Raw genomic sequence first — 13139 nt, forward strand, 5'->3', positions numbered from 1 at the left:
GGGTGATGAGTTGAGCGCTGTGCTCGTAGTTTGCTGGGATGAAGAAATAAGCAATTTTTGAAATTAAAATGCAGATGTGAATTTTTCCTTCTTTCTTTTACACCTGATCGCCTCGCCACGCGCAACAATCCAGAAAAGTTTAAGGCGACATTCTCGACTTGCAACTCTTCTGGATAAAGCATCGCGGCTCCCCGAAGGCTGCCCAGGGCACCCACCCAACGAGGCGCGCCGGGCAAAGGGGAGGTGAAGGTTCTGCCGGGCGGCCGCGCCTGGCGGAAGGGGAAGGCTCGTACCCATGAAGTGGCACGGGATTGGCTGCCGGGGAGGGAGGCATCTTTCGCCTTTACTCTCCCCCGCCGCGCCTCCCCGCTCTGTAAATAGCGTCTCTTGGCAGGGTCTGGCGCCTGCTCGCCGGGGTGCAAGTCGAGCCATCTTCAGGAACTGCGGCAGATCTGGCGTTACTCTCTACCATTAAGGTAAGCGGTTCGGTGTAGGCTGGACGGGAGAAAGTAGCGCCTTGTCGCTCCGGAGGATGGGTTGGGCGAATCGGGCCTAGAAGTCTCCCAAAGTCCCGGCGCGCATATGCTGCTGCTTTTGCAGAACCTGCTCGTCCTCCGTGCGGAGCCCCCTTGCAGTAGGCCTCGCGGGGAGCGCATGGGCAGTGGGAGCGGCGCGCCAGGTTAGCAAAGGGAGGTAGGAGCGAGTCCTCCTCCTCTTCCTCCGATTTCTACACTCAACCTGCATCTCCTATGAACTTGTTGTTGTTGTTCCTGGCATTTAGTGGGAGCTTCGTACCCCCCTCCCCTTCTCTCTTTCCCATTCCTCCCGAACCTGTGGCTTTGGTTATAGAGTTCGTTTGCCTTTTCCAAATTGTTTGGGGCACATTCCCAATCGGCATTCGGGAATTACGATTTCAATACATGTAAGGTCCCTCACGTTGGGGATTATTATTCATGCAAAGCCTGGGAGAAGCATTCTGGAGATGCATCAGAGGAGCAAAATAAAAATGTTCGTTTTTTCTCGGCGTGAAAATTCCTCAGGCGCACAGAGCTAAAAACGGGCAGGAAAGAGAGTGAGAGAAAGCGGTTGGCTCAAAAGTTTATTTAGCCACCAGATCATAAAGCGAAATAGAAAGTTTAAGAAGTTCTGGGCTCCCAGGTCAGTCCTGTTAAAGAAATTCTTGGAGTACTGAATGTTCAATGGTCTTGGGGCAGTTGAAGATTTTGCTTTAGACAATTGCTTTAGAGATTAGCCACTTCTAAAGGCAATTTATATCTATGGACTCCAGAAGATGGTAGAGGACAGGAAGACCCGGAGGAACATTGTCCATGGGGTCGCGATGGGTCGGACACGACTTCACAATTAACAACAATAACAACAAAGTATAGCAGTACCTTTGGAGAGGCAGTTTGGTGTAGCGAATACAAGCACTAGGGTAGAAACCAAGAGAGTGATTTCTGGTCCTGTTTAGGCACCCAGTTAGTTGGGTGACTTTGGGCCACTCCTTCTCCCTGAACTCTGCCAGAAAGAAAGCAATGGCAAACTGCCAAAGAATGCTGCCAAAGAAATTGCATAGAACAGTGATTCTCAACCTTTCTAATGCTGCGACCCCATAATACAGTTCCCCATGTTGTGGTGACCCCCAACCACTTATACATCACCAGGGGCATGGCCAAAGAAAAGGGGGAAAAAATGGCGGACAGCCTTGTTTGGCGACCCCCAAATGGGGTCCCGACCCACAGGCTGAGAACCACTGGCATAGAAAATTGCATAGAAAGAAAGTTTAGAAGAGGAAAGCGTTGAGGTTATCACTCCATCCTATTCCCATCCAACATTTTACTACGTGAATTGGCTTTTAGATTAGTTCTATTTTCTTGTTCTTATATTAACAGTTTGGCTATGTTATTAAATATTACTTTTGCAACTTTTCTGGGATTGTTTCTGTATCAGATAATGATTTTCTGTTTCCATACTGTAAAGTTCAGGCCAATAGCACACTTCAGAAATGTAGACAATTCAGAAATGTAGAGGAGAGGGTGATTTCCATTTCCATTTCTTAGCAACTGTTAATATGCTCCCTTTGATCTCAGAGAAAATAAATAGGTATGTTGGATGCCTAGTTGTAATTGTAGTATTTATTGGATTTGATTTTATTGTGTTGGTTATAAAAATTCAGAGTATTTCTAGCATTTGTTCACTTTCATGAGTGGCAGCAAAGAAAAATAAGTAAATAACTTATTAAGATGAATTCTCATGGGGAGATGATCCTGTACAGTTTTTTCTAGAGCCTTTTAAAGGCTAACTTAATTGGTGATCATCAACACATCTTTTTACATCAACAAACTCATTCATAAGTGTATTTATATATTTTGCAGAATTTTAAAGAGCTTGCCAGACTAATTCCATCCTGAATTTCCCATATTAAATTTTATTGGATATTCTGAGTTCTAACACTGGGGGAAAGTTTTTCATACCAGGATGATATATTAAATTATTGTCATGTTTCTTCTTCTTTGGTTTTGCTGCAAGCTAAAAAGTCCCCCAAACTGTAGGCTTTCTTTGTAGAGGCCCACGGTTTCCCCACATCACATTTTGACAACCAATACTCTAGAGCAGGGGTGTCAAACTTGCCGCATCACATGGCATGTCGTGAGATATCACGATTTTTCCCCCCTTGCTGGAGCTGGGGTGGGTGCGGCTTCTGTGTGAAACATTTGCCCATGGGCCAGCAGTTTGACACCCCTGCTCTAGAACAGAGGTCCCCAAACTTTTGGGTGCCAGGGACCGGTTCCGTGGAGAGAGGTTTTTCTGCTGATTGAAGGGTGCATGGTTTTGTGTGCTGCCTGCATCTTGCAGATAGGGCTTTGCTTGTTTGTGTGGACCAGTTGCTGGGACCCCTGCTCTAGAATATCCTTTTTTCAGGTGTGATCACAATGATAAGCAGTGCTCCAAATTTGAAGTTATTATAAAGTCACATAAGGAAATTCTGTTGCTGTCGTTTTTTATTCTTGGTTCCTGTAACGATGCTAAGAAAAAGACTCAGGCATGTCTTGAGCAGAGGTTTGAAGCTGCATGACACATCTTCACACAGCTTGACAAACTCTGAGTTTATTGTTTCTTATATACGTTTTACATACATAGGCTTTACCATTAACTGCTGACATTTTACATATAGAAGTTTAACCTTTAGTTGTTGACATAAAGTAATTGAAAAATTCCTTCATATAAGCAATTATTTTCTAGTAACACATTACCTATTGAGAGCAGGTAAAAACAAATACAGGTAAATTAGAAAAGGAGAAAGAACTGATAAAGACAAGAAGAGATAAAGACAGGAAGAGATAAGGGGGAACTTATTATTTATTTAGGTAGGTAAGATATTAAGTCAAAAGGGGGTGATCTTTTGGCTGCTTCCTTGGGACAAAGGGTATCAAAAGGTTATGAGGTTTGTGGGGGGCAATGCATGGCAGTTTGCTGCACGTGCAAATTTCTCCACAGGTTCCCAAATGATTCCATTTCAGCACTGGGTTGATACTTTTTATTTTATTTATTTATTTGTTAAATTTATCTGCCATGGGGCTACTTTAGACAGTTATTTTTCTTAAACTACCCATTTGTGACTCAAAAATAGATCTTCTGATCTGCTTAAATCCTATTGATGTGTATCTGAAGTTTAGATTTTTTAAAAATGTGAATGACATCCTTGTTTCCATTTAATTTGTTTGCTATTTCATAATTGGGTTTGGTCCTATTAGAGCTTATTATAATCTCTTTTTGCTTTTAATATAATTAACAACTTAAAAACATTAGTAAATTTGACCAACTCACACTGCTCTCCTTATAGAATCCCAGCTTGTATATTTTTCAAGCATGAAAACTGTCCATTTTTTCACTTTCCTATATTTAAGTCAGTTAACAATTCAAAAGAATATGTGCCTTCTTATCCCATGTTACTCATTTTGGTAATTATAATATATAACTGTATATTGATTCTAGAAGTGGCAACTAAACTGTGAAACAATATTGCTGTTGGCAGAATAGTATGAATATCATTGCTACAGTGTTTAAAATTGGCTGTACACAATTACAAATTTATTTGTGGAACATTTTTTAAGGCTAAGGATTTTTATTACTTATATGTTTTAATGCTAGTACTTGTATACATTCCAAAATTGCAGTAACCATGTAAATCACTGAATTACAAGGGCACTCTAACTTTGGAGGTATAGGGGTGGTTGAAATTGTGGGTACAGTGGTTGAAAACTCCCAACAGCAAGAAGCAAAATTTCTTTCTCTTTGGTTCCATTGGAGGTTACTTCTAATCTTGAACAGAGATCTGTTGTTCTATAGATTATGCCTTATCTTTTCCCCTGGAGTAGCAGAGAACAGGCCTTTGCTACCTTCTGATCCACAGAGTTTCTTTCATGTGTTTCAAAAATGTATCCCTGTGTTTGGGTAAGCCTATCTTACAGCAAGACTATAAAATGTTTGTAAGTTAGTCCAAATACGTCTAAAACCATTATCTCAACTCCACATTGGCATAAATCAGTGTCCAGTTTGAGAGTTTCTCTGGTAAAGAGAGAGAAGGCGATGTCCAAATTTGATAAATAAATAAATTCTTGAAACCTAACTTTCTTTTAGGCTTGTTGTTACTAGTAGTACTACTGCTAGGAAATTAACTGAAACTTGATTTTATCATACTAGTTCAGAAATATCTTATCTGTCCTGTGTTTTCCTAAGCATAACTGAAGTAGTTCTGATTATTGCTTTAAAGCCCAAAGTGGCCTCAGATATCCAGAGTAGACCTGAATATGAGAAATGCCACTTTTCCTCTTGTGAACCTTATTATGAACACATATTGATCTTCTCCAGGCATCTGTCAGATGTGGAGAATGCTTTCTATGATGGAATTTGGAACATTTTCCCTGAGGAGTTTCACTGGGTTCCAATTTGTTTATCTTTCCAGTAAACTAACTCTTTGAACTTTGTTTTACCCAATCCTTTAAAAAATTGTTAGATGAGGTCAGATCCTTTCTGCTATCCTCCTTATAAATATATGTTGAAACATTATTTCATTGAGTAAAATATTAATATAAATATTTAAGAGAAATTTAAAATTGCATTGTTTGGTGTTTGTACCCATTTGCACCAATTTGTTATGGTTGTCAAGCCATCAGACTAGACATTTGGGGAGACTATGAGTTCCGGTCCCAGCTTTGACACAAAAACCAGCTGCATGACCTTGGGCCAGTCATTCTTTCTCAGCCTTATGAAGTAGGCAATGGCAAACTATGTTGGAAAAATCCTGCCAAGAAAACTGCAAAGACTACTCCAAGAAGTCATCAGATTTTTTTTTAAAAAAGAATTTATTTGAAAGCACACACACATGCCCCCCCCCAAAAAAAATTGGATTGTGGTCCTTCTGGAAGAGAATTAAAATCTGGCTGTACAGGCTAGCTTGGAGCCCCGATAGGAGCACTCAAGGCTGGGAGTGGCTGAAGGGTTAGAGAGAAGACCCCCACCTCTGTGTCACCTATCCTGTAGCTTTTTTTAAAACTATTTCATTTTTCTTAATTTTAATTATTTTGTATTATCTTTTTATTATGCTGTAACATGCCCAGAGTCACTGTTACAGTGAAGAGATGGCATATAAATTTCATAAATGATAAAATAGATAGATAGATAGATAGATAGATAGATAGATAGATAGATAGATAGATAGACAGACAGACAGACAGACAGACAGACAGCTAGAATTGGAATTGTGGGTTGTAATAATTTTGATCAATGTGGTTGGTAGGAACTTTTATTCAGAACCATGAACAATGTGAATTCTAGGGGAAGGCTAGGAGTGATTGGTTTGGATCTGTTTTTGAGTTCTTCTTGGAGCACCTTTGCTTTTTGGAATTACACATGTATATTTATGTCACTTCTCCTTGTTTTGATATGTTACCTGCAAAGTTCTGTTATGATCTTGTTTAGTAAAGAGGAGCCATTTGAACAATAGAGAAAGGCTGAAAGAGCTTGACTATTAGTATGGTAATACTAATAGCAGTAATGGTAATAATAATGGCAATGTGCAATTATGGCTTATTAGCTGCCTAAATTTTACAGCAGATTTCTAAGGAATCAATTTTTCTTTCTCTCTTGTTCCATTAAAATGCTGCTTCAAAATATTTTTATGCTGTATTTGTTTGTTACTGCATCTTTGCTGTGGCAAGGTTTTTAATCATGCTGCAAGCATTCAAGCACACGGGAGAAGGGTTTGAGAGACATCTTTCAAGATGGCAGCATTTTCATAAGTCTGTCCTGGCCATCCGGAGGGAGGATGTTAATGCCTGGGAAAGAAGAGCCCCTCTAGCACCACGCCATGTCAAGATGTTGACCAACTTGGGGTACAAAGTTCTGGTGCAACCATCCAATCGCAGGGCCATCCATGAACAGGTATGCTTGGGTTGTGGTGGTGTTTGTGGGTACTATTTTAATAGAAGGAATACTTGTCATGCACGGGCAAATTAATGAGCAGAAGCTGTCTATACCAGCTGTCTATACCAGGGGTAGGCAACCTTGGCTCTTTTATGACTTGTGGACTTCAACTCCCAGAATTCTGGGAGTTGAAGTCCATGAGTCATAAAAGAGCCAAGGTTGCTTACCCCGGTCTATACTATGTGTAGAGATTTTGTGGGAAGCTAATGAAATCCTGGCATGGATGGGCTGAAATGCCCTTATTCAGGAGTAAAGCAGCTGGAGGCTTTCAGGAAAAGAAAGACCGAAGAAGCAGCGACTTTGGAAAAAGATACCTGAGATCTCAAGCAGGACTTAGATCAAAAGCGAAACTCAGAAGAAGGAATGTACTGAAAAAATGATAAGAATTAGAGATAAGCAAGAGCAGCAGAGGATGAATTTCACATCAATCTTTTGTTCAGAAACTTCTAGTCTCTTTTAATGTGAAAGTAATCATATTGCAGTTCTGCTCTGGGCTGACCTAACTGAAAATCAAAAGTTTTTTTTTTCTACAGGACTGTAGAACAGCTCCATGGGGAGGCTTCTACTGTAGCTTTGTGATCCTGGAAAGAGATGCGACTACTTTAATAAGTGGCAGATTCTGTACAGGTGGTCCTTGACTTACAGCCATTCATTTAGTGGCTGTTCAACCTGGCACTCAAAAAAAATGACACCTGTGCCCACACTTAATGACTACACAATTCACTTAACCACCATGAGTTGCTTAACAACTGTGGCGGAAAAGTCATAACATTGGGTACAACTCACTTGACAAGTGAAATTCTGGTTCCAATTGTGGTTGTAATTCAAGGACTGCCTCTATTCAGACTTGCCTGTGTTCTAAAACACCTCTTCAAAATCAGATCGGATGAGCTGCACATTTCTCTTGACCAGTATAGATATAAAAATTATACTCATTCAGAATAGCATCTAGAAAATGTATCTGTTTCCTGCTTTGGTTCATTTTGGCTGTGTCAGTAACCTTTTAATGACCCATTGGCAGGATTATATTAAAGCAGGAGGCATTATACAAGAAGATATTTCCCAGGCTTGCCTTATTGTGGGTGTGAAGAGGCCTCCAGAAGATAAGCTAATTCCCAACAAGAACTATGCATTCTTCTCTCATACTATCAAAGCTCAAGAGGCAAATATGTCCTTGCTGGATGAGATCCTAAGCAAGGTAATATTGCACTTACTGAGAACTATTGTTATGATAATACCATTATGAAATGCAAAAGAAGCAGTGTGTGAATCCTTGTCAAGCATGCAATTAGCTTGCCATGCTATGACAATTATCTATAATGTGTGTTAGGAGTTTTAAAGGCAAAAGGGAGGAGAAAAATACACACACTTGCAATCTACTCTTGTGCGTTTTTAGACTATATTAATCTAAGCAGACAATGTGGCTTACATTTCAGACATGCAACAAACACTTGATTTAATTTCTTATTATAATTAAAAGATGTGTATCTTTAATTGGATTTCCTTTCTGTTCCCATCCATATCTTTCATGAACTTTCCTTCATTCACACAGTAAATTGTTAACTATTAAGTTAGGCAAAGGATTGGAGAGAAATTGTGTTTCAGATTATTTAAAGAAATTCAAGTGGAGAATGATAAGTCAAATGCAAATTAAAAAATCAAGATTGTACTGAAATAAAATAGTCACTAATAATAAGAAATACCCTCTGGGGACAGAGCTGATTTTTAATTCATATTATTGATTTTTTAAAAGCATACATAATATTTTGAACTGTATTCAGATTGTGGGGAAAATAAAGGCACATTTCTCTTAAGCTATTATTTCTGAAATGAAAGATATTAAGGCTGGCTTAATCTTTGATACTTCCTTCAATCCCATTTATTCCAGTGATATATGCATAGGATTTATGAGGCAGCCAAACCAGATATAAAAACCAAAACCATATTCACTTCTGTTAAATGAACCTATCTGGGTTACGGAGACTAATATGAGAAGCAACTTGCAGTAAGGCTTCTATGACACATGCTCTCTCTGCTTTATGTTTTTAGAATATTCGATTGATAGATTATGAGAAAATGGTGGATCACAGAGGAGTCCGAGTTGTAGCATTCGGAAAGTGGGCTGGAGTTGCAGGTATCTGGATTGAATATTAATATTGTGCACTTATTTTTCAAGAAGATATTTGGGGTAACTATGAAGTGATACTGTGCATACTGATATTTCTGTTTTTGCTCAGTTTTAGTTCATTCATTTAGAATGTCTTAAATTTGTGAAACATATAGCACTCTTAGACCATAAAATGTGTGATAACGTAGATGTCAAAGCAAGAACATCTGACGTTAGCATTGGATGTTCTTGCTTTGACATCTACCTTATCACAAGTCAGGTTATTTGTATATTCAGTTTCATTTGGGAGGTTGTAGTCTGCCTGGTAGCTACTCACCCTGTCTCTTCCCATTAAAACAAAAACTAGAACGCAATGCCTCACTCAGGAGCAGATGGTCCATAGTATCTAATCAATAGGATAAGTAATAGATGATCTTATCCAGTATTTATTTGAATAGGAGATTACATTTATGTGTAGGATCTGGTCTGGCTCATTTTAGATAAGAATAGATAGCAACTTTCTCCAGCAGGAACCTTTTAAACACTATAGGCTAGAGTTCCCCTCATTCCTAGTAATTTTTTTTCATAAAGGTTTGAAGGGACTTCTAAACTTCATAACTGACCCATTTTGGAAAGGATGATGATATAATTTTGATATATAAGCTATTTCAATTCCATTATGTTTCAACTGATTTTTGTTTTGTTTTGGCAACATGACTGCATCATATGATTAATAACTGTATATATTGCAATTCTAATCCAGGTATGATTAATATTTTACATGGAATGGGATTACGTTTCCTTGCTTTGGGACATCATACTCCATTCATGGTAAGACTATGTACCAAACTGCCAGCCAAATGTTGGATTACAAGCATTTTTAACCTTTCTGAAAGTGTTACTGTCTTTGGTTTCAGCATATTGGTATGGCCCACAATTATAGAAATAGCAGCCAGGCTGTTCAAGCAGTTCGGGATGCTGGCTATGAAATTTCCTTAGGCTTGATGCCAAAATCTATTGGGCCCCTCACATTTGTGTTTACAGGAACTGGCAATGTGTCTAAGGTAAGAAACGCTTGAAATATTCCACATTAATACATTTTCTCACTGAAACCATACACTATTATCTAGATCAGGGTAATAAATAGTTTTTAGATGTACATAATATCTATCTACCGTATAAATACTCAGTGCAATAATGTGGTTGCCCCAGGTGGCAGGTAGAGCAAGGCATTGCCCTTATATCAAAGTGGGAAACTCATGGTCTTCATTCCTGATGCCTTGCTCCTACCTTTTCCTTTTGGCCCCAGGACCATCCCTACAGATATCACTAAATCTCTCTTATTGTTCTAAGCTGTCTTGATAGTCAAATATGCCAGTGGTTTTCACTGTGTTTTCTATGGAACCACAGTTCATGAGAACTGGATGGAGTTTTGCAAAAGACTAAGTGCAAAGTCTCTTCCCCCCACCCTCCAGAGAGAGACACACACGAACATTAGACTTTTTAAAAACTAACACACTCACAGCTTTATGGCCGCAAAAAGTATAAACACTCCTGCAACAGTCAGAAAGGTAAATTAGGAGTCCAATATGAGATTTAATTTATAAAGTTGATATTAGTCAGTAAGATTTTTTTAATGGTTTGTGGAAAGAAAGTAAGGGCAAAATAGGTGTATTATTTAATTTATTAAATTTATATGCCGCCTATCTCCTTATAAAGATTCCACAAGACTCAACACACATTTTCCTCATTAGCTACCTCTTTTTTCCAAAGGTAAATGAAAATGGGCTACAAAAGTTTAGTCATATTAAAACTGACTATATCCCATATTGGGACTGTGTATACTCATTGGTGGAATCTCCAGGATTTTAGAGGCTTTCTCTGATCTCCCCATAGGATTCCTAGGTTGAAAGCAGATATTTTTCCCCTTGGAGTCAGAGTTTGAAATAACATGGGGAAACAAATGTCCTTTTGTGGTCTGTGGTCTTTGGATCGGAGTAGTAGGGTCTACAGGGAGCAAGAAATGAGAGCAAGGATTGAGAAGGAGGGAGTGGTGATCTACAGTCAGGTAGGATTTGAATGGCATCTTTCCTTGGCCAATTTGAGCATCATACCATTATTGACTCAGCATACCGGCTCTGTAAAATATAGTATACAAAGGTCTGTAGTATAAATATTATTTCCCATTGCCTTGCATTATTTCTAAAGTCTTATGCCTTTATCTGCAGGGTGCCCAGGAAATGTTTAATGCTCTGCCTTGTGAGTTTGTGGAACCCCATGAATTGAAGGAGGTCTCAAGAACTGGAGGTACTACTAAATCAATTATATGTGCATTAGAAATTTGCAGTATCTAGTATCTTTATTTGATTTACTGTCTATTTCATCACAGACCTTAGAAAAGTATATGGAACAGTACTAAGTCGACACCATCATCTTGTAAGGAAAACTAATGGGGTATATGATCCAGTAGAATATGAGAAGCATCCAGAACTCTATACATCACGGTTTAACAATGATGTAAGTAGGACCTCTTGTTTTTTCATGTTAGGAGCTCCTTGTTCTTTGACATTCACCATAGATTGTGAGCACCTGCCCTCTAGTCATCAAACACTTGTCTGAAATTCATGCTAATGCTGGCAATTCTTGGCAACATATCCTACTTGAACAAAGCTTTTTTTTATTTTTTGGGGGAGAGGAGGGTTCTTCAACTCTTAATTATGTAGACCTACTTCTGGAAAGCCCATAATTTGCATGTAGCTCTCAATGGTTAAAAATATCAGCTTCTGAAGGAACCAGGTTGCTGTCACCAAAATTCTCTCCCAATTACCATCAAAGGCTCCCTTGTTCAGTGGCATAGGCAGGGCTTTTTTTGTCATTTTTCGACGGATTTTCCAGAGTTGCATTCTTTTCCTATTATTGTCCTTCCTATCTTTGTTTGCTTTTGAAAATGCCCTACTGGTGGTATGATGTGAGCCCACCTGGGGGGGGGTCCCCTCCGGCGCTGTTCACCTCCTCTAGAAGGAGCCATGAGCACCATAGCCAAAGCGTGGCTTGATTGGCTGGGTCAGACCATGTGGTGTGGAAGCCGATGGTGGTGGTGGGAGACACATAAACATGAAGGCCATCTTTCACGAGAGGGTGAGCGAGCCTTTTGCCTTCCCTTACAGAAGGTGGGATGTGATGTTAAAAAGAGGGCAAAGCGAGAAGAAAGAAAGGCGGCTGGTGTGGAAGCTTGCCTGATAGCAAAACTTTGCTGTTTCAGATCCTTGGGTAGTTCAAAGGCTGGGATGTCTATGAAAATCTCTTTTTAGCTGTTTATACTTTATATTCAAACTGCAGAGGGGAAGAATAATAATAAAGCCAATATCTTGTGATTCGGAGGTATTATTATTATTAATAATAATATGTATTAATTATGTATTGGTCAGATGTAAAGGTAAACCCAGTGGTGAGATTCAAACAATTTAACAACTGGTTCTCTGCAAGAGGGGGAGGCAGGGGGGCGCTGCCACGAGGCAGGTGGGGGAGGGGAGCACCTGCCCCATGCTCCCCACTTACTGTGCCGAAGGACCCCCACAGCCAGGCCTACCACGCCCCGACACCTGTCACACCTCACCTGTTCAGTAGTGACTTCTTCCACTTTCTCCTTCCTTCTCCTTTGAACAACCCTTTGCTCCCATTGCTGCTTTTTCAGTCCCAAATCTTGGTTTGTCCAGAGCCTGTGCAGAGGGTCTTTGGAAACGAAGCTCTGCAGCAATTGGGTGGGGTGGGAACCATTCCCTTCACTTTTGGACCGGCTCCAAAATGGGCTGGAAGGAGCGGCCCGAGGACGCCAATTTGGCTTTGCAGCAAGCAAGGGGATTGGAGGCGCATGAATGCACGCCAGTCTGGCATCTCAAAACACCAGGTTTTTTCCCCTGCTGCTGGATTTTCACTGCCATACTGTTTTAAGTTTCTTTAAAGATTACTTAATGCAGAATGCAGATCCGTCCCATTCTGCATCAAGTAAACTTTAAAGAAACTTAAACAGTATGGCAGCGAAAATCTGGCAGTGTGAAAAAAAAACCTGGTCTCATACACAGTGAATCTGCATTGCCCACCTCCCCCCCCATGCCTCTGCCTGCCCGCTCAACCTGCTAAAACTCATTTCTAGCCGGGTGATCGATTTAGCAAAGGCACAGGGGGGAGGCAGGCATTGGAGATTCTCCATGCATGCGAAGTTGGCGAAGGAGGAAGTAAGCAGCAGCCCCAGTGGCAAGAAGGGCCACTGAAAAGAGCAGAGTCTGTTTGTGCGCCTGCCTTGCCTGAGCCAACCCTGCTCTCCATGGCACACTACAGCTGATCTGGGGCATGGAGAGCACGGCTAACAGGTGAGTGCGTAGCAGGTGCGCATGAGGAGGGAGGCAACTTGCAACCTCAGCGGCAAGAAGGGCCGGCAAAAAGAGCAGAGTCTCTGTGTACGCCTGCTTTGCCCAAGGCAGGCACACACACAGACTCCGCTCTCTTCGGCAGACCTTGCAGCTGGGGCTGCCGCTTGCTTCCTCCT

At 40.4% G+C, this 13139-nt stretch overlaps 1 protein-coding gene across 3 annotated transcripts in view; it reads left to right on the forward strand.

The window, feature by feature from the left end:
* Positions 1-333: 333 nt before the first annotated feature.
* The window catches only part of AASS (aminoadipate-semialdehyde synthase), a 52001-nt gene continuing 39195 nt past the window's right edge, over positions 334-13139 (forward strand). For 2 of the 3 annotated variants that reach the window (XM_039328259.1, XM_039328260.1), the window contains exons 1-8: positions 334-476; positions 6222-6444; positions 7508-7684; positions 8536-8620; positions 9357-9424; positions 9511-9657; positions 10822-10900; positions 10983-11110. In XM_039328259.1, the coding sequence (XP_039184193.1) occupies positions 6232-6444; positions 7508-7684; positions 8536-8620; positions 9357-9424; positions 9511-9657; positions 10822-10900; positions 10983-11110 (897 nt within the window). In that variant the 5' untranslated portion in view covers positions 334-476; positions 6222-6231. Of the gene's footprint in view, positions 477-6221; positions 6445-7507; positions 7685-8535; positions 8621-9356; positions 9425-9510; positions 9658-10489; positions 10662-10821; positions 10901-10982; positions 11111-13139 lie in introns of those variants that run through there. The other variant, XM_039328261.1, reaches the window with a different exon arrangement.

Source organism: Crotalus tigris, unplaced genomic scaffold (assembly GCF_016545835.1).
Source record: "Crotalus tigris isolate CLP2741 ecotype Arizona unplaced genomic scaffold, ASM1654583v1 scf7180000024375.2447938, whole genome shotgun sequence".
In the NCBI taxonomy this organism is placed as follows: domain Eukaryota; kingdom Metazoa; phylum Chordata; class Lepidosauria; order Squamata; family Viperidae; genus Crotalus; species Crotalus tigris.